Source organism: Bos taurus, chromosome 11 (assembly GCF_002263795.3).
Source record: "Bos taurus isolate L1 Dominette 01449 registration number 42190680 breed Hereford chromosome 11, ARS-UCD2.0, whole genome shotgun sequence".
NCBI lineage: Eukaryota > Metazoa > Chordata > Mammalia > Artiodactyla > Bovidae > Bos > Bos taurus.
The window spans coordinates 10,176,165-10,199,070 of record NC_037338.1 but is presented as its reverse complement, the minus strand read 5'-3'; the positions used below and the strand labels follow the sequence as shown (position 1 = coordinate 10,199,070).

The following is a 22,906-nucleotide window of genomic DNA, read 5'->3' as shown; positions in this document are numbered from 1 at the left end:
CCACAGAAAAATGACTCCTTTCTGCCCACCCTCCTACCTTACCCTCCTTTCATCTTACTGTGCCCCTCCTTCCTCCACCCAGATCTTACGTTTTCAATGGTTCTTTGATCCCTACGTGATCTGGCTCTCCTTTGTCTTCTCCCACTTCCCTTCCACTCCTCAGGGTCCCTCACCTGCACCCTGAGGGTACCACTTGCAGTAGGCTGAGTCATGCAGAGGGGCTGAGCCACCAGGCGGCAACACATGCTACCGTAAAGGGGCAGCCAGGCAGGGCTCTCCTCTGGGGGAGAGAGAAGTGCAGGGTGAGGGTGGGAAATGTGAAGGGGAAGGAACCATCTGTCAGCCCCTCTTCTCATCATCCAGCGTCCCCCACATAGATACATACTCACCAGGAGTGGCGAGGGTGAGGTCATGTGTGCGGAACCCATCTTGCACAGCTGCTAGGGTGAGCGTGGTATGAGCCAAGAGGTGGTAACGAGGACCACTGCAGGACAGAGAAGTGGGCAGCAGCCAAGTGAGGGGCATGCTGGGTGGCAAGAGCAGTAAGAGCTGAGCAGGTCTGCCCCCCTGTTTAGGCTGCCCCACAGAAAGCTAGCTTGCCTCCCCCACAGGGGATGAAACAGACATATACTGTACTCCCGCTAAGTGCTGGGGCCTGTGCTTTAAATACGTTATCCCACTGTATTCCCACAACAGCCCTGAGGTTGGTGGCATTCTTTAGTTCATAGACGAGGCAGCTTGAGGCTTAAACAGGTTAAGAAGTCTGCCCCAAAATAAAGCTGAGGAGGTAGAACTTGAATCTGAATCTGCATCTGTCTCCAAAATAAGCAATCTGTTCATTACCTGCAAGGTTCTCAAACTGCTCCTCAGAGACCCAGTGAGTCTACTAGGTGCCTCCAGGTGCCTGTAGGCAACACCACAGCACCCAGGCTATTCTGCTGTAGCCAGGGGCACTCTGTTATATCTACATAAGGTGTATCTGTTGCTGCAAAAGCAGTGAAGACCCCAGAACCTAGCTCTTCCTGCATTCCTGTTGATCTTCTCAGTTGGCTGTTTGAAGTACCTGAGGTATGGGCCAGAGTGCCTCCCAGTATGTGACCACTGCTCATTCATATCTGTCTGCATGTCCTGGCAACAGTTGAAAATAGGCTCCGCATGCTCAACACAGCTTAGAGATCACCAGTGGCCAGCTGAGGGCCAGGGAGGAAAATAGGTGCTTACCCCACAGCCGGAGTGGGAAGCAAGATGGGACTGCTGCCTGAGCCCCCAGCAGTCTCCAGCGATGCTCGGACACGCCTCCCTGAGGAGCGGCCCAGGGAGCTGCTGAGTTTGGTAGCAAGCCTCTTGGGGGCTCCAGCCAGGGCCCCCTCCTCTTCCACACAGGCCCCATACAGCTCCAGCCGCAGTTCAAAGTCTGGCCCTGCCTCAGCACTGTAGGAATATGGGAGGAAGCAAGGAGGGGAGGATAGTCTGGGCCAGTCCAGGGAGCGGCACTGGGGTTAGGATGGATGTCCTGCAAGTACAGGACAGCTCCACAGGGAAGGCCCAGCTCCCTCCCTCCTTCTCTTCCTCCCCTCCTCTGCAGCTACATGATTAGAGCCTAGCAGAAAAAGTGGGGAGCCACAGGGATGAGGTACCCACAAGAGCACGTTGTTCTGAAAGGAGATGTCTGTGAGGGTCCTGTCCACCAGGATCATCTCTGTGTCCTGAATGTGTTCCCCTATCTGCAGCAGCAGGAACACAGCCCAGCGGTGCAGGTCTGGGGGCCGAGAGCAAAACCGGTAATGATGTGCCCCCGAGGGGACCTCCAATCTCAGGGCCACTCCCTTAAGTCTGTCCCACATGTGTGGAACTCACCGCCTTTGTTCTTGAAATATTCTGTGTCCTTCCACATGAGTGGAATCCGAAGATCTAAGGGGCAGAGGGATAGGAACAGACATCAAGACAGGACAGGAGATCTTATCACTGGGCAAAGAATGCCAGCAGCTGGGGTAGTTGTGCTTCTTACCAGAAATGCAGATCTGGCCACGGCAGGGGGAGCGCTCAGTGGGTGGCCCACTGTCCGAAGGCCTGTGGGCAAATCACAACATCCTAGCCTGGCCTCTTGACACTATTCCCCCTGGCTCTGGTTCCCAAAGGCTCTAGGACCCCCCCGGCCCAGGGCTCAGCTGCCAGATCCCTGCCAGGCTGACATTGGCAGAGCTGAAGGACTGTTAGGGAGAGTTGTCCTTTGAACCCAGGAGGTTGTTGGGCTTGGGAATACTAGAGGCACTTAGCTCACACACACAGTACAAGCTCAGGCCACCCCCAGCAAGCACCCTTCCTGACCACCTCCCTAGATTCCTGCCAGGAAGAAGTGGGGCTTGAGGAGACAGGTTGCCCACAGAGAGACTCCCTTTCAAGGATTCTCCTCAGGCTTGGAGGAGTGTGCAGGCTTTCTTTTTAACAACAAAGGAGGGTACTTGTCTCCGCCATCTCATCACTTCAATAAAGGAGGGTACTCAGTCAGAAAATCAAGAACCCAAATAGGGGACATTTGTATCCCATTTATCACAAATCTCTCTCCATCTTCCCCCCCCCGCCCCAGCTTTGATTTCCCCTCTAACCTTCTGGCTAGATTGGCTAAACCTTCCCAGTGCCCCAAGTTCCCCAGTTCCTCCACTGTGGGAGGGACATCCGGTCTTCCTCCCCTCCCTGCCTAACATTAGAACTCACTGAGCATGTGTCCCTTTCCTAAGGTGGTGGCCAGCTTCTCCATACTAATTTATAATTCGTCATGATGAAACTAGAGACTTGGAACAGCCTTAAACTAAATGGTGTGGCACTGATGGCAACGTGTTCAGCTGCCAGGGACTTACGGTGTGCCACAGATCACACTGTATGGGATGTGTGAGGACTTGGGCAAGGCAGAGCTTGTCAACGGCCACCTCTTAAGAGACAGCAGACTCAAAGTAGAAGCTGTCCCTATGCCTGCTTGCTCTTCCTTTAACTTTATGGAGCAGCCGTTGAGGGGTTCCTGCCTTGCCCTGGTGTCTTCATGGGTGAACTCTAGAGGCCTCCTGGCAACCTCCTTGTGTGTGAGCTGGAATGGACACTATGCCTGCGAGGGGCCTGGACCTTCTCCCCACTCAGCCTTGTGGGGTCAAACAGGTTACTTTGCCAGAAGCCAATTTTCCAAGTGACCAATTTACAAAAAAATGGTCAGTTCTCAGAATTGATCAATTTGCCAAATATTTTCTCCCACATTTTAGTTTTACCAGAGTATCACCTCAACCATTTCACTACAGTTTTGTCAGATTGAGTCCTTTTAGTACACAGTCTAATTTATATGAATGGGTAGGCTTTTACTTCGGAGAAGGCAATGGCACCCTACTCCAGTACTCTTGCCTGAAAAATCCCATGGATGGAGGAGCCTGGTAGGCTGCAGTCCATGGGGTCGATAGACTCGGACACGACTGAGTGACTTCACTTTCATTTTTCACTTTCATGCATTGGAGAAGGAAATGGCAACCCACTCCAGTGTTCTCGCCTGGAGAATCCCAGGGATGGGGGAGCCTGGTGGGCTGCCATCTATGGGGTCGCACAGAGTTGGACATGACTGAAGCGACTTAGCAGCAGCAGCAGCAGGCTTTTACTTAAATTATTTTTATTATTATTTCTCCCAATTTCTGCCTCAAATGAGGCAAACCCCAAGTACAATAGCTACTGTCTGTTACAGTAAATGACTAATTGGTCATTTAGCAAATTGACCATTTGGTGAACTGGCTTTGAGAAAATTAGCTTTCCAGAAGCCAGACAAACAGGCTTGTCAGATCACAGGCACGGCTTAGCAAATTAGCACTCCTGCATTACTATCCTCAGACTAGCAGCCTTTCACCAGACACACGGGCTTTACTGGGCCCTAGCAACTCACTAGTGTGCCTCTGGGCAGCACACTGTGGTGATAAACATCAAGGTGTCTTCTAGGTCCCTGGGAAGTCTTCATCAGGAAGTCGTCTTCGAGGTGCTCCATGCTCCATGCTCCATATATATATCCAGAGCACCACTATCCCCATAAAGCCTCGCCTCCCCTTGCTTACCGCCGGCCTGTCTTCTTCAGCACCTGTGCCTCCTTGCGCCGCTGCAGCTCGCCCATGTAGTTGAGGATGCGGCTGTTGCACACCAGCAGGCTCTTGGTGGCCTCCAGAGCCTGCTCTCGCTGGGAGCAGGCCGCCAGCAGCTTGCAGGCCCCTTCCCTCATCCGGATCTCATGGTCTAACTTTCTTTGCAACTCTGTGTCCTAGCCAGAGTGGGGATAAGGAAGAGAAGGAAATATCAATTGGGGACAGGCTGATGCACCTTTCAGTCCCTAAGTGGGCTGTGGTCAACAAGAAACTGATGAACTTAGGTTTCAGGCAACTAAAGGGCAGGGACTGAGTCTCAACTTCAACTGCCCAGGAATAACCAGAGAAGCTTTGTAAAAATACAGATGCCCTTCAGGAGTATAAATTTTTTCAGCCTCTTTGGAGCACAATTTGGAAAAATCTGTAAAAACTACAAATTCACATCCTTTTCTCCAGCTATGCACCATCTAGGATTTTATTCTACAAATATAGTGACACTTGTGGGCAGAGCCATATTCATTGCAGCATCAATTTAAAACACCAAGATTAAAAGTCCTTCAATAGGGCATTGGTTGAATAAGTTATAGTACATCTATACCACAGAATATGGAATATTGCAGACATTAAGGTAGACATGTATGCAAAAATGAAACTATTCAAAATATATGAAGTGAGAAACGATAGTAGAACAGTATTACAGCATGCTTCTATTTGGGCACAATATTTATATATGCATATCCATATCCACAGATACACATAAAACAGTAGTGGTTGTGGGGCTGGGAGCCAGGAATGGAAAGTCAACTTATGATAGTTTATAAATCTACCGTACTATTGGAAATTGTGTTACCTTTTAAAAAAATTAAATCTTCTGATTTTTTAAAAAAAGGTCACCAGGCCCCACCTCAGATTAGCAGAATAAGAATCTCTTAACAGGTGGGGCATGTGCATTTTTGGGAGAATTCCCCAAGTGACCTTGAGGTGCAGCCCAGGCTGAGAACCACTACCTAAAGGGAATGGCCACAGATGGTAGATCCTGGCTTACCCCAAAGACTCAAGTGATGAGAGAGGACATCTAGTTGGTAAGGGGTCAGTGGAGAAGCATACTACCTACAGTGTTCACCCATGCTGTACAGAATGCAGTACACACCCCAGATTTTGGAGCCTGCCACCTGCTGGCCTTCTGAGTATGGGAGGTGAAGACAGACAGGAAGGCAGGTGAAACAGAAGGTCAAGAGCGAGTTGCTGAGCAGGCACTTAGCAAAATGCCCAACATATGGTGTACCTGGAAGGAGGTGGGGGCTGGGAGGAAGTAGTGTGTACTTATTTTAATGATGCTACCTCAGCCCCAGTAAAATTCACTCAGTAATAACACTAGAGCATCCCTGTGCTGTCGAAGGCTTCACATTTGAAATCCAGCTGGGAGGTGAGGGATGCAGACATTAATGGCTGCTCTGTAAGTGCCAGGTCATGGCACAAATGCACTCAGGAAACAGGCCCTATTTGTCTCTGGCTGAGGTGATGGGGAAGGCTTCAGAGAGCAACTGGAAGACTAACCCTATTACAGTGTATACAAATCAGAAGCAAGCCAAGTGGAGTCATAGCGTTGGAAGAGGAGGGTGAATGTGACTGCCCAACATCAAAACCTGTCTTCTCCCTCACACCAGCTCTCTTTCACACTCTGTGCCCTTGCTTCTGTCCCTGATGACTCTAGCCTTCAAGTCTCCAAGACTGAACACCCTAAATTACTGCGTGCAGGAATTGCCTTGTCTGACCTACCTGCTGATTCTTCCTTCCCTACTTGGGCTAGGCCAGACTCTCATCACCTCTCACCTCATCTCATCACCCTCACTATCCACGTTTCCCTTCCTGACTCTTTAAATAGGCCAACATGTACAGTGCCGCCTCCACCAGAAAGCCCTCTCAGGCTACACAGCTGTCCCCACCTCCACCATGCCTGCCTGCACCAGGATCCCATCTCTGCTAAGGTTTGTTGCCTGCCCACCCCCATCTCATTCTGCATCCAGCTTCTACCACAAATACCTCAAACAAGTGAGGGGGGTAGGGCTGCGCAACAGCCTCAGCCCCCTCCTGACTTGCCTTTTGGTCCCAGCCCCAGCACTCACGGATTCTTCCCTAGCCCTGTCCATTGCACATGCAGCACGATGCAGGCAGTATGGCTGGTCCTCAGGGGAACCTCAAGACCAGGTACCCTGGGGAGCCGCCACGCCTGCAGTGAGCGCCGATGATATCAGCTCCCAGCTGTCGCGAGAGTGAGCTGCAGGCAGCCCCTCGCTCCCTCTGTCCACCTGGCCCCATTAGGCTCCAGCGGCAGTGTTAACCAGAGAGATCTAGTGGCAGAGGGACAGTACCTCCAGGAGCACTGTCCTCACCCTGGAAAGGGCTCCAGGGTCTAGAACTGCCAGAGACCAGGAGACCCCTCCACGTTACAAGTGCTCTCCAAGGTGACTATTGGCCTGGGAGCTTGCCAGAGGGAGGATGGTATATACATTGGAATACATTGGTATAAAGGGCTGCAGAGAAGTCATGGTATCCAGCCTGGATGAGCTGGCTTAGGGGCCCAGACACCCTGTCTGCCACTGCCCCCACAGCCCTCTGGTCTGAATCCACTCTCCCACGGCCCCACAGTGGAGAATGCCCTAAAAACCTCCCATCCTTTGGGCAGACCATTTTGGGAATCCTGACACAGGATCTGGATCCCAGACCTTCACCCCCTCTCCCTACCTCAGGGATAGCTCCATGTCCCCTCCTCCCCACCCATATGCCCTCTTTTCCCAAGCCAGCAGTACTTCCACCAGGCTCTCCTGGGAAAGAGCCCTCAGTTGGATGTCAGCTGGACTGGGTCAGGACCCAAGCGGCTGAAGGAGGATGAGTCATGATGGCCTGAAACCCCAGCACATACTAGGCCCTCTCTGGACATCCTTTCCAGTTCCTCCCACCCTCTTCTGTCTCTAACTTCCTGCTCTGCTTCTCATTGACTTATGATCCTTTTAGAAACTCCACCAGGGCTAAATTCAAATCCTGGCTTAGGAACTTAACTAGCTGTGAGAACTTAACCTCTGGGGGTGGGGGTGGGGGTAGGGGGTGGGAGTTGGGTATTCCACCTGCTCCGTAGCACTGTTTAAGGATTAAATGGGAAAATCTAACTTGTACCTGGGCCCAGCACTCCCACCTCCTCCTTACTTGCACCTCAAGTTGCCTTCTCCAGAAAAATCTCCTTGAATTTACACTTTGACAACTACCCATCTTGCTAATCCCTGAAACATCAATGAGTTGGGGGTTGGAGAACTGCTGAGCCTCCCGGAGAAAGAACACAGCACCCTCAACCAACCAATGGCTGAATAAGAGATGATTAAAGTGAAATCTAAGCCCCCTTTTCTGTCCAGAACTTGGGCAGGGCTCCTATGAAGAACAATTACCTGGAGGGGGAGGGATGCAGAATTTGAATACTTAAATACCTAGACCAGCCATGTCCAATAAGACCATTCCATCATCCTACAATGATGGAAATGCTCAATAGCCATGGACCACATGAAATATGGCTAACGTAATTAAGGAACTGAAAATTATTTTATTTCATTTTAATTAACTAAAATTTAAATGTAAATAGCTACATGTACCTAGTAACATGAACAGTGCAGAGGATGAGGGATGGCAAACAGATTTTATCTCCTGTGCCGACCCAAGACAATAGGTAGTGGAAACCTTGGGCAACTTTCTGCACATCAGAAAAAGATGACCCTCACTAGGCAAAGAACTTAGATAAAGGTGTTTCCTCCTCACCCAGCCTGAAACTAGGCCAGGACTCTCGCCACTATGCAATGCCCTTGTGAAAGACACAATCTGCATAATTTATGCCAAGGTTGTGCTGAGAAAGATTGTGAGGCCACGCATGGATTTGTTGGTGAAGAGTGCCATGTGTCTATCATTATCTAGGGAGTGTGGACCAGGTTGAGGGTGCAAAAACATGTGATAAATCCCCCTTCTGAGCTAGACTCTTTACTGTCCAGCCTCTGACCTCCCTCAGCAGCAACCCTCTGCCTGGTTCAGGCAGTCACTGCCACAGCTTCCTCTATCTTTCCCATCTCTGTAAATGACTACACTGCCCAGTTGCTTAGCCACACACCTGAGAATCATCCGGGAGCCCTCTCTTTGCCTCAGCCTCACGTCCAATCCATCAGCAAGCCCTGTCAGATCTACCACCATCATTTCAAATCCACCCTTTTCTCCCTATCTTCACCATGAGCATTTACTCCTCACCTTCAGGTTCATTCCCCAAAGGCTGTAATGACCTCCTAGCTGGTGGTCACCCCCACCCCTACCTAGCCTGTTCCTTTCAAACACAACACCTATCACATTAAAACATTAGGTGAGTTGTCCCACACGCTTAAAACCCTCCACGGGCCAATATCACACTTACAGTAAAATCTAAATGACTTGTCATGGCCTTCAAAGCCCTGCATAATCTGGTCCCCGCCAGTCAGTTTGACCCCAACCAGTATGTTTTAGCCACACTGGCTCTCTTTCTTCCCCAAACATATCATCATCCTCATTTAAGGTCCTTACTCTGCCCTCTGTCTGGAAAGCTCTTCCTCCCATCTTTACATATCTTCATCCTTCTGGCCACAGCTCAAAGAGCTCACAAAGGTCTTCCCTGACTCCTACATCTAATGCTGCCTCTCCTACCTGATGTTTATGATACCCCTGTTTTTATCACAATTTCATTGTGAGATTATTTATGTGTTTGCATGTTTCTAGGTCCCCTAGAGTGGATCTTTCCTGTTTTGTTCACTGAGGTGTCCCAAGATCTAGAAAGCAGCTGGCATATATTAGGTGCTCAATAAATGTGATTAAGAATAAATAAATGAATAAACAGCTCCCTGCCATCTTCAGGGCCACAGAATCCTTATATCCTGCCCTAGAATCCTCTTCCGCTTCTCTGGTAAGGCCGTCTCCTTCCTGAAGACCACGCTCACAGTGTACTCTCTTCTTCCCACACCTAAAAGGGGCCCTCAGCCCCAGAACACACAGCCACACCAACCCACAGAGCTTCCAGAAATAAGGGTGAAGACCCTGTTGCCAGCACAATACTCTAACTGGCAGAACTGAACCTGGGTCCACAAGTAGCACCCAAAGAAGGGCACACAGAACCACCTCATCCCTCTCCCCACTTGGAGCAGGCCCAGCCGGAAAGGGCAGCGCAGAACCGCAGAACCGGAGCTGGGATGCTGTGGAGGAGGTGCACTCCAGGGGTGGGGGCGTTACCTCCAGGCTGAGCGCCATCTGCCGGATGTAGAGCATATTCAGGTCCTCCAGGATGTGCAATCTGTCCTGCATCTCTGTGCCCCCTGGGCTCCCCTTCCCTTGCTGACCCCTCAGAGGGGTGGCAAGCAAGCCCCACGCTGCCCCAGAATTCCTCTCCTGCTGCTCTCCTCGTCTTGAAAGAGGTAGGCAGTTCTTGGTCAGAGGGCAGAGGCAGCCCCTGTCCCTCTCGTGCTCCAATTAGACCCCTCTGGCTGCTGTGACAAAGTCTCCTTGCCTACCGCTGTTCCAGGGCCCTGATGGAGCCAGGCATGGGAGGAAAGGAAAGCGAGGTGAGGATGAGCAGGGTACCCGGAGAGGAGGCCAGCTGCAGAAGGGGCTCTGGGCACAGAGTGTCCAGTCTTGCTTTGGTGGCAGCTGTTCTCCCAGCTGTGGAAGAAAAAGGCTCTTTCATTCCGACTCTGGCCCCTCCCCAGCCCCCGCCCACAACCCTGGCCTGGTGGACAGAGAATCTGTGTGCTGTAGGGTGTGAGGGGCAGGCACAACTGGAAGGGGGCCGGGAAGGGACACTTCATGCAGGTTCTGTGGACTCGTGGGGATTGTCAGGAGGTTGCTTTCTGAAAGGGTTCGGGCTTAGTTTGAGGAAGAAGAGGGATAGAGGTGGGGACTTGATTGAGTGAGCCTAGGAAGTGGGACAGAGGGGTAATTGCAGCCCAACCCCCAGGGCCACCTCTTCCAACTTGGGACCTTCATCTAGCCCGCCCCACCCTGGGTTCACAATTACCTTGCTTTTCCAGCAGAAGGGAGGAGAGGGAGGGAGAAAGGCAGGGGTGTGCCTGGCTGCGCTGCCCCCGCTCCCCTCTGCGGGCCCCTTCCCTTCCAGACAGGAAACCAGCCCCGATTCCCAGCCAGCTGCAGCTTTGCCACCACCGCCCCCGCTCCACCCCAGGCCCACGGAGTCACACTCGCTCCGGGGCCCAGCGGCTCCACCCCGGTTCCTCCGCGATGGCCCCCAAAAGGCCGGGCTTATCTCGGGGGCGGCTCCAGCTAACAGGCCCCTCCTCCTGGTCCCTGGGCCTGGCCCCTCACTCCCCCACGCTGGCCCCACGCGGCGTTGCTTATGCGGGACTCGATAGAGGCCCTGTCTCCCAGGCCCACTAGCTTCTGAGTCAGAGAAGGCCTGGGACTGTGGGACAGGGGTGTGAAAGAGCCTTTGTTCTGGGCAGGCTGTGGGGTAAAGTGCAGAAGCCAGGACTGGAATCCGGGAGGAGTGAGGAAGGCCCCCTCACTTAACCCTTTCCAGGACCAGCAGCGAAGGAGAACTGACCTGGGGGACAGCCTCTGCTGTCGCTACTGGCCCTCTCAGTCCTGGCTCGGCCCCCACATCTTTCAGCCTCTCCTGAGCCTCTTTAAGGAATTACAAGTAGGGCTCAGACCTGGGCAAAGTAGTGGGCCAGGGAGGGAACTGTAGAGGCTGTACTCCTCTTAGGCCACAGAAAAGGAGGCTGAAAGCTTGAGTGTGAGAAATAATCCCAAATCGTTAATCGGGAACCCCTCATTTCCGATTCCCCCAGCCACAGAGGAGCAGTTGCGTAGAGTTTCAGCGAAGGAGGCCGAGAAGTCAGGACGGACGACGGAGGCTGTCCCAGACGGTAGAGACGGGCTGTGGGATGCGGCTGGAGGCCAGGGAAGGAGCGGGCACCCAGGCCAGGAGTCTGGTTAGAGCCCGGCTAGTTGCACATCTCCAGGATACCCCGAAGTGCTGCCGTAAGGCGCATCTTAGGAATCGAGCCTAGGGCTCCTTAAACTGAAGTTTTTCCAGGCGGAGGCAAATCATCCCACTGGGCCAGAGAATGTCTGGGGTGACACGGTTGGACTAACGTGCAGACGGTCCGCGCCTGACTTTTCAAGTCAACAACCTCTGGTCTGTACCCGACCCACCGCGTCTCCGCCCCTTGGTGCGCGCGGGCGGGGCGGGAGGCCCGCGCGGCCCGAACTGAGGGAGCCGGGGGAGGGGAAGGCAGGGACGCGGGTCTCTCACCTCCGGCGGGTCGCTTAAGAGGCTGAGTCGGAAGCGGCCGCGTTTGAACTCCATCTCCAGGGCAGAGCCCCTGGCCACGGTGACCCGGCTCCGGTGGTTTCGGGAGAACATGCTGGCGGTCCCGCGGCTTTGCCTCCCTTCTGCACTCCCCGCACCGCCCGGCTCTGCCTTGTCCCTTAGGCTTCTTTCCCTCGTTGCCCTTCAGCTAGTCCGGCTGGGAATCTCCCGCAGCCGGATTCCCAAACTCCTCCTCCGGAGACGACACCTGGGCCGGGCAGGGCGCGGCACTCTCTCCCTCCACCCCCCGTGCCCCCGCCCCCGCCAAAGGCCCGGGCGGCCGGGCCAGTCCCGGGCTCCAAGCAGGCCTACACCTCGGGAGCACTGAGGGGGTTCGCCGCCCCTCGCGGCGGGGGTTGCGGGCGCCACACCTGGGCGAGGGGCGGGCCTAGAGATGCCCCGCCCCAAAGGCTGAGCCCCCTCGGCGAGCCGGACTACCTGCGCGCGGAAAACCCCGAGGCCCAGGGATCACCGCGAGTCACACCGCGAGTCACACCGCGCGGCCCTGGGACTGCGCCCAGTCTCACCCCGGAGCAGCTTCTCAGGGTTTCAACTTCCTACGGCCCCAAACGTCCCTTCTTCGTCCCCCTCCCCACTTTAAGCTCCCCTCCGTCCCTAGTGGCCACAGTTCACCGAGCAGTGCTTAAGCATGCCTGGTAACTCTGCTCTCTTCGTTCCTAACCGTGGATCCTTGACTGTCAGAGAACTTCTTGAGCTTCAGCTTTCTCACTTGTGCAGTGAGGATACAGTAATTACCGGCACTCCTCAGGTCGTTATGAGGATTACATACGACGAGCATGAGTGCCTGGCACGAGACAAGCGCCGCCTAAGCGGAGCTATGAAGAAAAAGGGTAGGATGCAGCGCCTTTGTGCCCTTGGATGGGGCACCAGCGACCTTCAGGTCCCTGGACCCAGACCTTGCCTGCCTTAGAGGGTGAGGATATCTGTTACCTAAGATGGGCTCTCTGCTGCTTTGCTGGGTAGCTGAGACAGGGTTAGGATTCTCAGCTTCTGCAGAAAAAGGGGCCCCTCACCACCACCCCCAGCTCTGTGGGACAGAAGGAAATGGCAGAGGATTAATTTGCTGACCACAGATGAGGAATTCCTGGGACTTAGGAATTTACTGGGGAGAACAAGAGAGACAGAGAGAGAGAATGGTTCCTTCAAAGCTAGAGCCAGAGAAATACCAGGCTATAGCTTTAGAGAGCCCAGGTTAGAACTGCTGGGCTATGAAAAATTACTCAACATTCTTAAAAAACTGACTTAAATTTACTTTGGTAAAAGGGGAAATTTATGGCTTAAGGACTGATGATATCCAGGGCTCAGGCTTTAGTCGTGGCTTGACCCAGGTAGTCAGTGCCCACAAGGATCCTGTCTTTCTCCTTCATCTGGATCTACTTTCCTCTCCAAGGGCTTCATTCTCCACAGCATTATAAAATGGTTGTCAAAAATTCTGGGTCTGTGTACTTTCAGGCTTAAATGCAGCAGAAGAGAGCCTCTGTTTCTTGAAGCTCCTGTGCTTCAAGATTCACTGTGTCTGGGATTCAGTATGGGGCATTTCAGATCGTTTATCCTTCTCAAACCGATTTTTATAGGCAGAGGGGTGGCCAAACCTGAACCAATCGCTATGGCCAAATAGGATTCCATGTGTCAGTTGGCCAGGCCTAGGTCACTTCCCAGTCCTGGAAACCAAATGGAACCCAATAAGCTGGGAGAGAGGGGAGGGAGACATGGTTTCGGAAAACCTGTTACAGGTCCTACCACCAGAAAGTGAAAGAATGGATGCTGGACAGAAAAAAACAACAAACATCTTTGTTGTTTACAGAAGTTTACATGGAGAAGGGAGTTCGTCTGTCAGTAGGAAAGGCAGATCAAAAGATTTTGAAAAATCTGTGGCCTCTGAGATAAATCTCAAAGGAAGACTGAAGGGGAAAGGAAGGCATTGTTTCTGAATTTCTTCAAATATCTATCATCACTCTTCCAAACTGTAAGCTCCCTAAGGAGAGACAGTCTGTCTTATCCACTGCTTTATGCCCAGTGCCTGGCACATACGGAGTTCTCAATAAATCATTGGTTGAAGTAAATGAACAAATGAGACGCCCAAAGGAAACATACAGATTTGAGAGTGCTTGACTGGGATGAGCCACGCTGTGGGACTAAAATGGTTCGTTTCAAATGTTTAACTTTTGGCAGCAGAATGCTTTTTTCCCCAAATGAAATGTCACCTGAAATACATGAAATATGATCACAGCTGCTGTAATAGAAGCGGGGCTGGAGCCCCAAATCGTGTCCTCTCCAGAGGCCCCCTCAGCTGCATGCAGGGATGCACACACCTGTGGAACACAGGCTACGCAGAAGGTTTTGAAAACCCCTAACAAGAGCAGGAGGAATGGAAAGCATTTGGAAAGAAAACAGAGCTCAAATCCTGCCTGAGAATGTGTACTTGATGTGACTTCAGATTTTGGGAAAGGAGTGACACAACCAGAGTTATATTTTAGGGATCATAATCTGACGTGCATTTGCATAGATCTGCTGGACGAGGTTGTGTCTGGGGTTTGGGAAGCCAGCTGACACTGTCCTCAACTGAAGGTGGAGAGACAAGGGCCAAAATTTCTGAGGAGGTATTATTTTTTAATTAAATTCTTTTTTGAAAGTACTCATTCAGTTTTTGAAACATTTCTTTTTCTACCACTTAAAAAATAATAAAAGTAAAAAATACATGAACAAACCACACTTTTCCCATAATCACAGAAAAACACTGAGACAGTTTGGTGCCATAGAATGCTGAAGCCTCATACTAGCTCATAAGAGAAAATTGCTGAATTTTCTGGAATTGTGCATTCCAGCTGTTAAATACAACTTTGTTGTCGCTCTGTCACGTCTAACTCTTTGCGACCCCATGGACTGGGCTTCCCAGGCAGCACTAGTTATAAAGAACCCTCCTACCAATGCAGGAGACGTAAGAGACGCCGGTTCGATGCCTGGGTCAGGAAGATCCCCTGGAGAAGGGAATGGTAACCCACCCCAGTATTCTTGCCTGGAGAAGCCCATGGACAGAGGAGCCTGGCAGCCCACAGTCCATGGGGTCACAAAGAGTCGGACACGACTGAAGCTACTTAGCACACACGCACATGGACTGCAGCACGCCAGGCTTCCCTGTCCTTCACCGTCTCCCAGAGTTTGCCCAGACTCATGTCCAATGAGTCGATAATGCCATCCAACCATCTCATCATCTGTTGCCGCCTTCTCTTCCTGCCCTCAATCTTTCCCAGTATCAGGGGCTTTTCCAATGAGTTGGCTCTTCACATCACATGGCCAAAGTATTGGAGCTTCAACTTCAGCATCAGTCCTTCCAATGAATATTCAGGGTTGATTTCCTTTAGGATTGACTGGTTTGGTCTCCTTGCAGTTCAAGGGACTCTCAAGAGTCTTTCCCAGCACCAAAATTTGAAAACATCAGTTATTCCACACTCAGCCCTTTTTATGGTCCAGCTTTCACATCCATACATGACTACTGGGAAAACCATAGCTTTGACTAATACAGACCTTTGTCAGCAAAGTGATGTCTCTGCTTTTTAATGTGCTATCGAGCTTTGTCACAGATTTTCTTCCAAGGAGAAAGCGTCTTTTAATGTTGTTGCTTCAGTCACCATCTGCAATGATTTTTGGAGCCCAGGAAAATAAAATCTATCCACTTTCCCCCCATCTATTTGCCATGAAGCAATGGGACCAGATGCCATGATCTTCATGTTTTGAATGTTGAGTTTTAAGCCAGTTTTTTCACTCTCCTCGTTCACCTTCATCAAGAGGCTCTTTAATTCCTCTTCACTTTCTGCCATTAGCCTGGTATCATCTGCATATCTGAGGTTCTTGATATTTTCCCCCACAATCTTGATTCCAGCTTGTGAGTCATCCAGGCTGATACTTCAAATGATGTACTCTACATGTAAGTTAAATAAGCAGGGTAACAACATACAGCCTTGAAATAATTAGGAACCTAATGGGGAAGCCTTTCCCAATTAGGAACCAGTTTGTTTTTCCATGTCTGGTTCTAACTGTTGCTTCTTGTCCTACATACAGGTTTCTCAGGAGACAGGTAAGGTGGTCTGGTATTCCCAGCTCTTTAAGAATTTTCCATAGTTTGTTGTGATCCACACAGTCAAAAGTTTAACATAGTCAGTGAAGGAGAAGTAGATTTTTTTTTTTTAATTCCCTTGCTTTTTCTACAATCCAACAGATGTTGACAATTTGATCTCTGGTTACTCTGCTTTTCTAAATCCAGCTTGTACATCTGCAAGTTCTTGGTTCATGTACTGTTGAAACCTAGCTTGAAGGATTTTGAGCATAATCTTCCTAGCATGTGAAATGAGCACAATTGTATGGTAATTTGAACATTCTTTGGCATTACCTTTCTTTGGGATTGGAATGAAAACTGACCTTTTTCAGTCCTATGCCCACTGCTGAGTTTTCCAAATTTGCTGGCATATTGAGTGCAGCTCTTTAAAAGTATCATCTTTTAGGATTTGAAACAGCTCAACTGGAATTCCATCATGTCCACTAAGTTTGTTCGTAGTAATGCTTCCTAAGGCCCACTTGACGTCACACTCCAGGATATATGGCTCTAGTTGAGTAACATCATGGTTATCTGAGCCATTAAGACCTTTTTTTGTACAGTTCTGTGTATTCTTTCCACCTCTTCGTAATCTCTTCTGCTTCTGTTAGGTCCTAGCTGTCTCTGTTCTTTATTGTGCCCATCTTTGCATGAAATGTTCCCTTGATATCTCCGATTTTCCTGTAGAGATCTCTAGTCTTTCCCATTTTATTGTTTCCCTCTATTTCTTTGTATTCTTTACTTAAGTCTTTCTTATCTCTCCTTGCTATTCTCTGGAACTCTGCATTCAGATGGGTATATCTTTCTTTCTCTGTCTCCTTTGCCTTTTGCTTCTCTTCTTTCCTCAGCTATTTGTAAGGCCTCCTCATACAACCATTTTGCCGTCTTGCATTTCTTTTTCTTGGGGATGGTTTTGGTCACCATATCCTATACAATGTTACAAAACTCCATCCATAGTTCTTCAGACACTCTACCAGATCTAATCCCTTGAATCTATTTGTCACTTCTCCTGCATAATAATAAGGGATTTGATTTAGATCATACATCACTGACCTGGCTTCCCTGGTGGCTCAGAGATTAAAGCGTCCGCCTGCAATGTGGGAGACCTGGGTTCGATCCCTGGGTTGGGAAATCCCCTGGAGAAGGAAATGGCAACCCACTCCAGTATTCTTGCCTGGAGAATCCCATGGACAGAGGAGCCTGGTGGGCTACAGTCCACAGGGTCGCAGAGTCGGACACGACTGAACAGCTTCACTCACTCACTCACTGACCTAGTGGCTTTCCCTACTTTGTTCGATTTAAGCTTAAATTTTGCAGTAAGGAGCTGATGATCTGAGCCACAGTCAGCTCCAGGTCTTGTTTTTGCTGACTGTATCAAGCTTCTCCATCTTTGGCTGCAAAGAATACAATCGATTTGATTTCAGTATTTACCATCTGGTGATGTCCATGTGTAGGGTCGTCTCTTGTATTGTTGGAAAAAAAGTGTTTGCTATGACCAGTGCATTCTCTTGCCAAAACTCTGTTAGTCTTTGCCCTGCTTCATTTTGTACTCCAAGGCCAAACTTGCCTGTTACTCCAGGTATCTCTTGACTTACTGTTTTGCATTCTAGTCCCCTATGATGAAAAGGACTTTTTTTTTTTTTTTGGTGTTAGTTCTAGATCTTGTAGGTCTTCATAGAACCATTCAACTTCAGCTTCTTTAGCATTAGTGCCTGGGGCATAGACTTGGATTACTGTGAGGTTGAATGGTTAGCCTTGGAAATGAACGGAGATCGTTCTGTCGTTTTTAAGACTGCACCCAGTTTCATCCACCTCATTAGAACTGATTCAAATGTATTCTTTTTAATGGCCGAGTAATACTCCATTGTGTATATGTACCACAGCTTTCTTATCCAGAATACATTTGAATCAGTTCTAATGAGGTAGATGAAACTGGAGCCTATTATACAGACTGAAATAAGCCAGAAAGAAAAACACTAATAACGCATATATATGGAATTTAGAAAGATGGTAACGACAACCCTGTATGCGAGACAGCAAAAGAGACACAGATGTATAGAACAGTCTTTTGGACTCTGTGGGAGAGGGAGGGGGGGATGATTTAGGAGAATGGCATTAAAACATGTATAATTTCATATAAGAAATGAATCACCAGTCCAGGTTCTATGCAGGATACAGGAAGCTTGGGGCTGGTGCACTGGGATGACCCAGAGGGATGGTATGGGGAGGGAGGTGGGAGGGGGGTTCAGGATGGGGAACACGTGTATACCCGTGGTGGATGCATGTTGATGTATGGCAAAACCAATACAATATTGTAAAGTAAAAAAAAAAAAAAAGACTGCACCCAAGTACTGCATTCTGGACTCTTTTGTTGACTATGGGGGCTACTCCATTTCTTCTAAAGGATTCTTGCCCACAGTAGTAGATATAATGGTCATCTGAATTAAACTCACCCATTCTCATCCATTTTAGTTAGTTCACTGCTTCCTAAGATGTCAGTGTTCACTCTTGCATCTCCTGCTTGACCACATCCAATTTACCTTGATTCATGGACCTAACATTTTGGGTTCCTATGCAATATTGTTGTTTATAGCAATGGACTTTACTTTCACCACCACACGCATCCACAATTGAGTGACATTTCCACTTTAGGCCAGCCTCTTGATTTTTATGGAACTATTTCTCCACTCTTCCCCAGTAGCATATTGGACACCTACCCACCTGGGGGGGGCTCACCTTCCAGTGTCGTATCTTTTTGCCTTTTCATTGTGTTCATGCGGTTCTCACGACAAGAATACTGAAGTGGTTTGCCATTCCTTTTTCCAGTGGACCACATTTTTTCAGGCCCTGACTAGCAGGGATATGCCCTTCAGCCACTCCATGTAGCTGGAGGACATGTCCAGCGCCCTGGTTGACCCACTGCTGGTCCTCACTGAGCATGTAAACCTTTGCCAGGGGCCAGGGCAAAGGTCCTACTGGAGTTTCCAGGAAGGGGGTCCAAGGAAGGCTGGAGCCAAGGTTGGAGGATGCCCAGGAGCATAGAGCTCCCCAGCCTCACTGCTGCTGCTAGGTGCCCTGGGGCTGATCTGCCACCTGCATGGCCCGCCGCCAGCTGATCTCTGGCCCCTGCCTTTCCTCTCTGGCTCCTTGTAGTTATTGTCCAAGCCTGTCGAGACCAGCCTAACTGAGTGGGGCACGTAGTGCTTCATGACTTCACACCCCACCCTGCTAGGAACTCAGGGGCTCCAGTCACTACCCTGCTCTGCCTCCATGGGAATCTCTACGAACCCACTGCCCATGACACTACCACCTCTTTAGGGCACCACTGCCTCTTCAATCTACTGCTGCCATGTTATCCAGCTGCCATCTGGAACCAACTGGGCTCAGCATAACCTCAGCCATATATTCCCAATGCCTGGCCTCCCAAGGGTTCCCACCCCTTATCCAGGGAGAGTACAAGATAAGATCCAAATATTTTGTAGTGCTGGGAAGTAAAAAGTGCTCAGGGAATGATGAAGATATGGGAGAAGAATATAGAAACCATCTTAAATAAATGTCCACTGACCAAATCTGGGACAAATTTAAGCATCAAAATAATAATAGTAACGGATTTACAACTCATTGACTGAAATGAGAATCCATACTGATATAATAAACACTAATGTAACCGAATGTAAGGAGAAGAGAAAACTGCACTTCACTACAGAACACCAACTAACAAATGTAGATGGAATAACGGAAGTAGAATGCCTCTTGGCAATTATTACAGTAGAATTGATTCGTACAGTATTCATCAATGGATATTACACTGCGTGGGTGGAAGTTTGATGGGGGATAGCATATCAGAGTAGTTGCAGAGTATTTCCCCAGAAAACACTCAGTGAAGTGTTGAAAATGGTGAGTTTGGGAATTCCCTGGCATCCCAGTGGTTAGGATTTGGCACTTTCACTGCTGGAGCCCAAGTTTAATCCCTGGTCAGGGACCTAAGATCCTGAAAGCCACACGGCATGGCCAAATTTAAAATAAATTTAAAATAAATAATGAAAAAAAAAAAAAAAAGAAAATGGTGACTTTACAGTGGAAAAAACTGACAGACACCACCTTGAACAGGTGATTAAGGTTAGCATCATCAGTGGAATAAGCTGATGTCCTGTACTTCCTGATGTGATACACTGAGAAGAACACAGTGAAATATTTTTTGAGTAGCACTCCTGCCAAAAACTTAAGTCTTGACTTGAGGAAACACCAGATGGTCCAGGTTGAGGGACATACTACAGAATCAAAGGCTTGCACTGTTTAAAACTGTCAAGGTCACGAAAGATAAGGAAGGAGTGAGGAAATGGTCTAGCAGATTAAAGCAGATCAAAGACATATGACAAGGAATTGTAATGTAGGACTGTGGATTTGAATTCCAACCTAGAAAGGAAAAGGAGACATTGGGCAGTAGGTGAAATTTGAATGGGATCCATGGATAGGATGGTAGTATTGTATCAGTGTTAATTTCCTGATTGGGAGGGTTGCAAAAAGGTTATAGAATCATGTACTTATATTTGAGGAAAATACACAATGAAATATTTAGAGGTGAAATGGCATCATGTCTGCAACTTGCTCTCAGAATGATCAGAAGAGGAGTAATGATAATGGAGAGGAAGGGGAAAAAACGGTAAATGTTAATGATGGTAGAATTTGATTTAAGAAGCTAAGCGAGTTCTTTGTAGTCTTCTTGCAACTTTTCTGTAACTTTTGAAATCATGTCCCCCAAAAATATCTAAAAAATTAAAGCTAAGAACTTTTTCAGAAGGACAAAGTTCTTCCTTTCAGCCTACAAACCTGCTCAAATCTCTCCGACACTAAACAAAGCAAAACTAAAAACAAAACAAAATAATGAAGCCCATAGCTGCTTACTGTCACCACTTCCTCCCTGCTGGGCATCAGGATGTTGAGGAAACACCACTGGGCCTAGTGTCAGGAAGTCTCTGTTTGATGCTGGTTCTGCCGCTTCTTAACTATGTGACTCTGGCCACATCATTTAACCCTTCTAAGCCTCAGTTTCCTCATGAGGGAACAATAGCATCTCCCTGATAGAGCTGCCATGGGCTCAAGGAAGGGAAGGAATACGAAAGCAGGTTATAAACTCTAATATGTTTGACAAATACTAACTACACTTTAACTCCTGGTGATACAGGACTATTGTCTTCACGTGTTGCTACAATGCATCCTCTTCTTGGAGCTCAACCTAGGCTCTGCAAAACTGTACAGAGCTCATCATAGTCTTTGTCTGCTGACAATCTCTGATCTTGGGTGCCTTTATTGCCCCTTTGACCTCTTCTCAGCCCTGCCTTCCCCCTCTGCCAGTCTGTTCAAGACTGATGCCCACTTGGGTTTGTTCCTGGTCCTTTCCTCTTCATCTGCTCATTCTGGAAGGTCTCATCTATTCCCATCTCTTAGCATTTCCAGTGCTGATGACACCCCAGCTCACACCTTCTGTGAAGAGAAGAAGACTTCTCTTCTCAGTATTCCATCTCCATGTGGGCATTCTCACATGCCCTTTCTTTTATTTGTATTAATTTTTGTTAAGAGTATGGTTGCTTTACAATGTTGTGTTAGTTTCTGCTGTGCAGCAAAGTCAATCAGCTCTACCTATACACATATCCATTCTTTTTTAGGTTTCCTTCCCATTGAGGTCACCACAGAGCACTGAGTATAATTCCCTGTGCTATACAGTAGGTTTTCATTAGTTATCTATTTTCTACATAGTAGTGTATATATGTCAATCCCAATCTCCCAATTCATCCTCCTTCTCCGCTTGGTAACTGTAAGTTTGTTCTCTACATCCATGACTATTTCTGCTTTGCAAGTAGTTCATCTGTACCATTTTTCTAGATTCCACATATAAGAAATATTATACAATATTTGTTTTTCTTTTTGAATTGACTCTCCAGGTCCATCCACATCTATGCAAGTGGCAGTGTTTTGTTCCTTTTTATATCTTGAATAATATTCCATTGAATATATGTACCACATCTTCCTTCTCCATTCCTCTGTTGACGGATATTTAGTTTGCTTCCAAGTCCTGGCTATTGTAAATAGTGCTGCAATGAACATCAGGGAGCATGCATCCATTAGAATTCTGGTTTTCTCTGGACATATGCCTAGGAGTGGAGTTGCTGAGTCATATACAGTAGCTCTATTTTAGGTTTTTAAGTAATTTCCATACTGTTCTCCATAGTGGTTGTACCAGTTTACATTCCTACCAACAGTGTAGGAGGGTTCCCTTTTCTCCACACCCTCTCCAGCAATTATTGTTTGTAGATTTTTTGATGATGGTCATTCTGACGGGTGTGAGGTGATACCTCATTATAGTTTTGACTTTTCACATGCACTTTAAGTTCACCTTAGGTGACACTAAATGGTTTTCTTTTTACTTCTCTTATGTTCTCTTCTGTATTAAAAATATTATTTCTCTCTAATACTTGGGCTAGAAATGTAGAAGTCACTTATTATTGTGGTTGTATGCTTATTGAATATCTACTATGTCAAGATACTATCCTACATATTTTGCATTCTCGATTTGCTTTATTCCTTGAAAGAGCCCTTCTGACGTAGGAAATAGATGGGCTTCAGGCTAGATATTTACAACTGGCCTCCTGTTTGCATTTCACGGGGCACAAATAAGTGGGCTTCGGGTTGGATACTTAAAACTGTTAGCGTTTTCTGAGATAAGAGATAGATGGGCTCCAGTTAAGCATTTACAATCAACCTCCTGTTTGGTCTCCGAAATGGAAGTAACAACAGAAACAGGATAAATAGCCAGTGTTTGTCTCTTGTAAACATCTTAAGGTAATAGTCATGGCAATAATCAAGGTAATAGTCATGCAAGGACAAAGAGGGGCAAAATCCTGTTTGAGTCAAGGATTAAGGGATCTCTGCTCCCCCCATTTTGGGGACAAGGAAGACACCACACATAGGCAGAAAGGCTCCTTGTGGGTCAAAAGTCAAGGTATAACTCCAGGCCATAATGAGCCTTGCTCCTCTCAGAAGCCTTCACTTTGAGAGCCATCTTGGCTGAGGGGTGCGTGAGCACCCAGGAAAGGGTCCCAGGGTAGCTCAGGTGTGGAGAAAGAAACCAGATAATTGGCCAAAAGAAGACAAAGGCCCAGCAGAACTGACCTATATAAATGACTTAACCTCTTTACTGCGCTCCTCCTCCTCTCTAGGGAGGATGTCCACACCCTTTCTCTCTGTTTTGCTTCTAGCTCATCTAAACACATTGTTTCTCTGTTTTCTCTCCCACTTGTTGTTGTACTATGT

The 22,906-nt window shown here is 48.5% G+C and overlaps 1 protein-coding gene across 7 annotated transcripts in view; it reads right to left on the bottom strand.

The window, feature by feature from the left end:
• RTKN (rhotekin) overlaps positions 1 to 22,906 on the bottom strand; it is a 31,183-nt gene that overhangs the window by 2,661 nt on the left and 5,616 nt on the right. Inside the window, exons 1-9 of one of the 7 annotated variants that reach the window (XM_010809835.4) lie at positions 11,428 to 11,484; positions 9,390 to 9,815; positions 4,080 to 4,279; positions 2,009 to 2,070; positions 1,858 to 1,911; positions 1,642 to 1,759; positions 1,222 to 1,431; positions 390 to 484; positions 90 to 280 (exon numbers count right to left, since the gene is read on the bottom strand). In XM_010809835.4, the coding sequence (XP_010808137.1) occupies positions 90 to 280; positions 390 to 484; positions 1,222 to 1,431; positions 1,642 to 1,759; positions 1,858 to 1,911; positions 2,009 to 2,070; positions 4,080 to 4,279; positions 9,390 to 9,461 (1,002 nt within the window). In that variant the 5' untranslated portion in view covers positions 9,462 to 9,815; positions 11,428 to 11,484. 7 annotated transcript variants of the gene reach the window in all.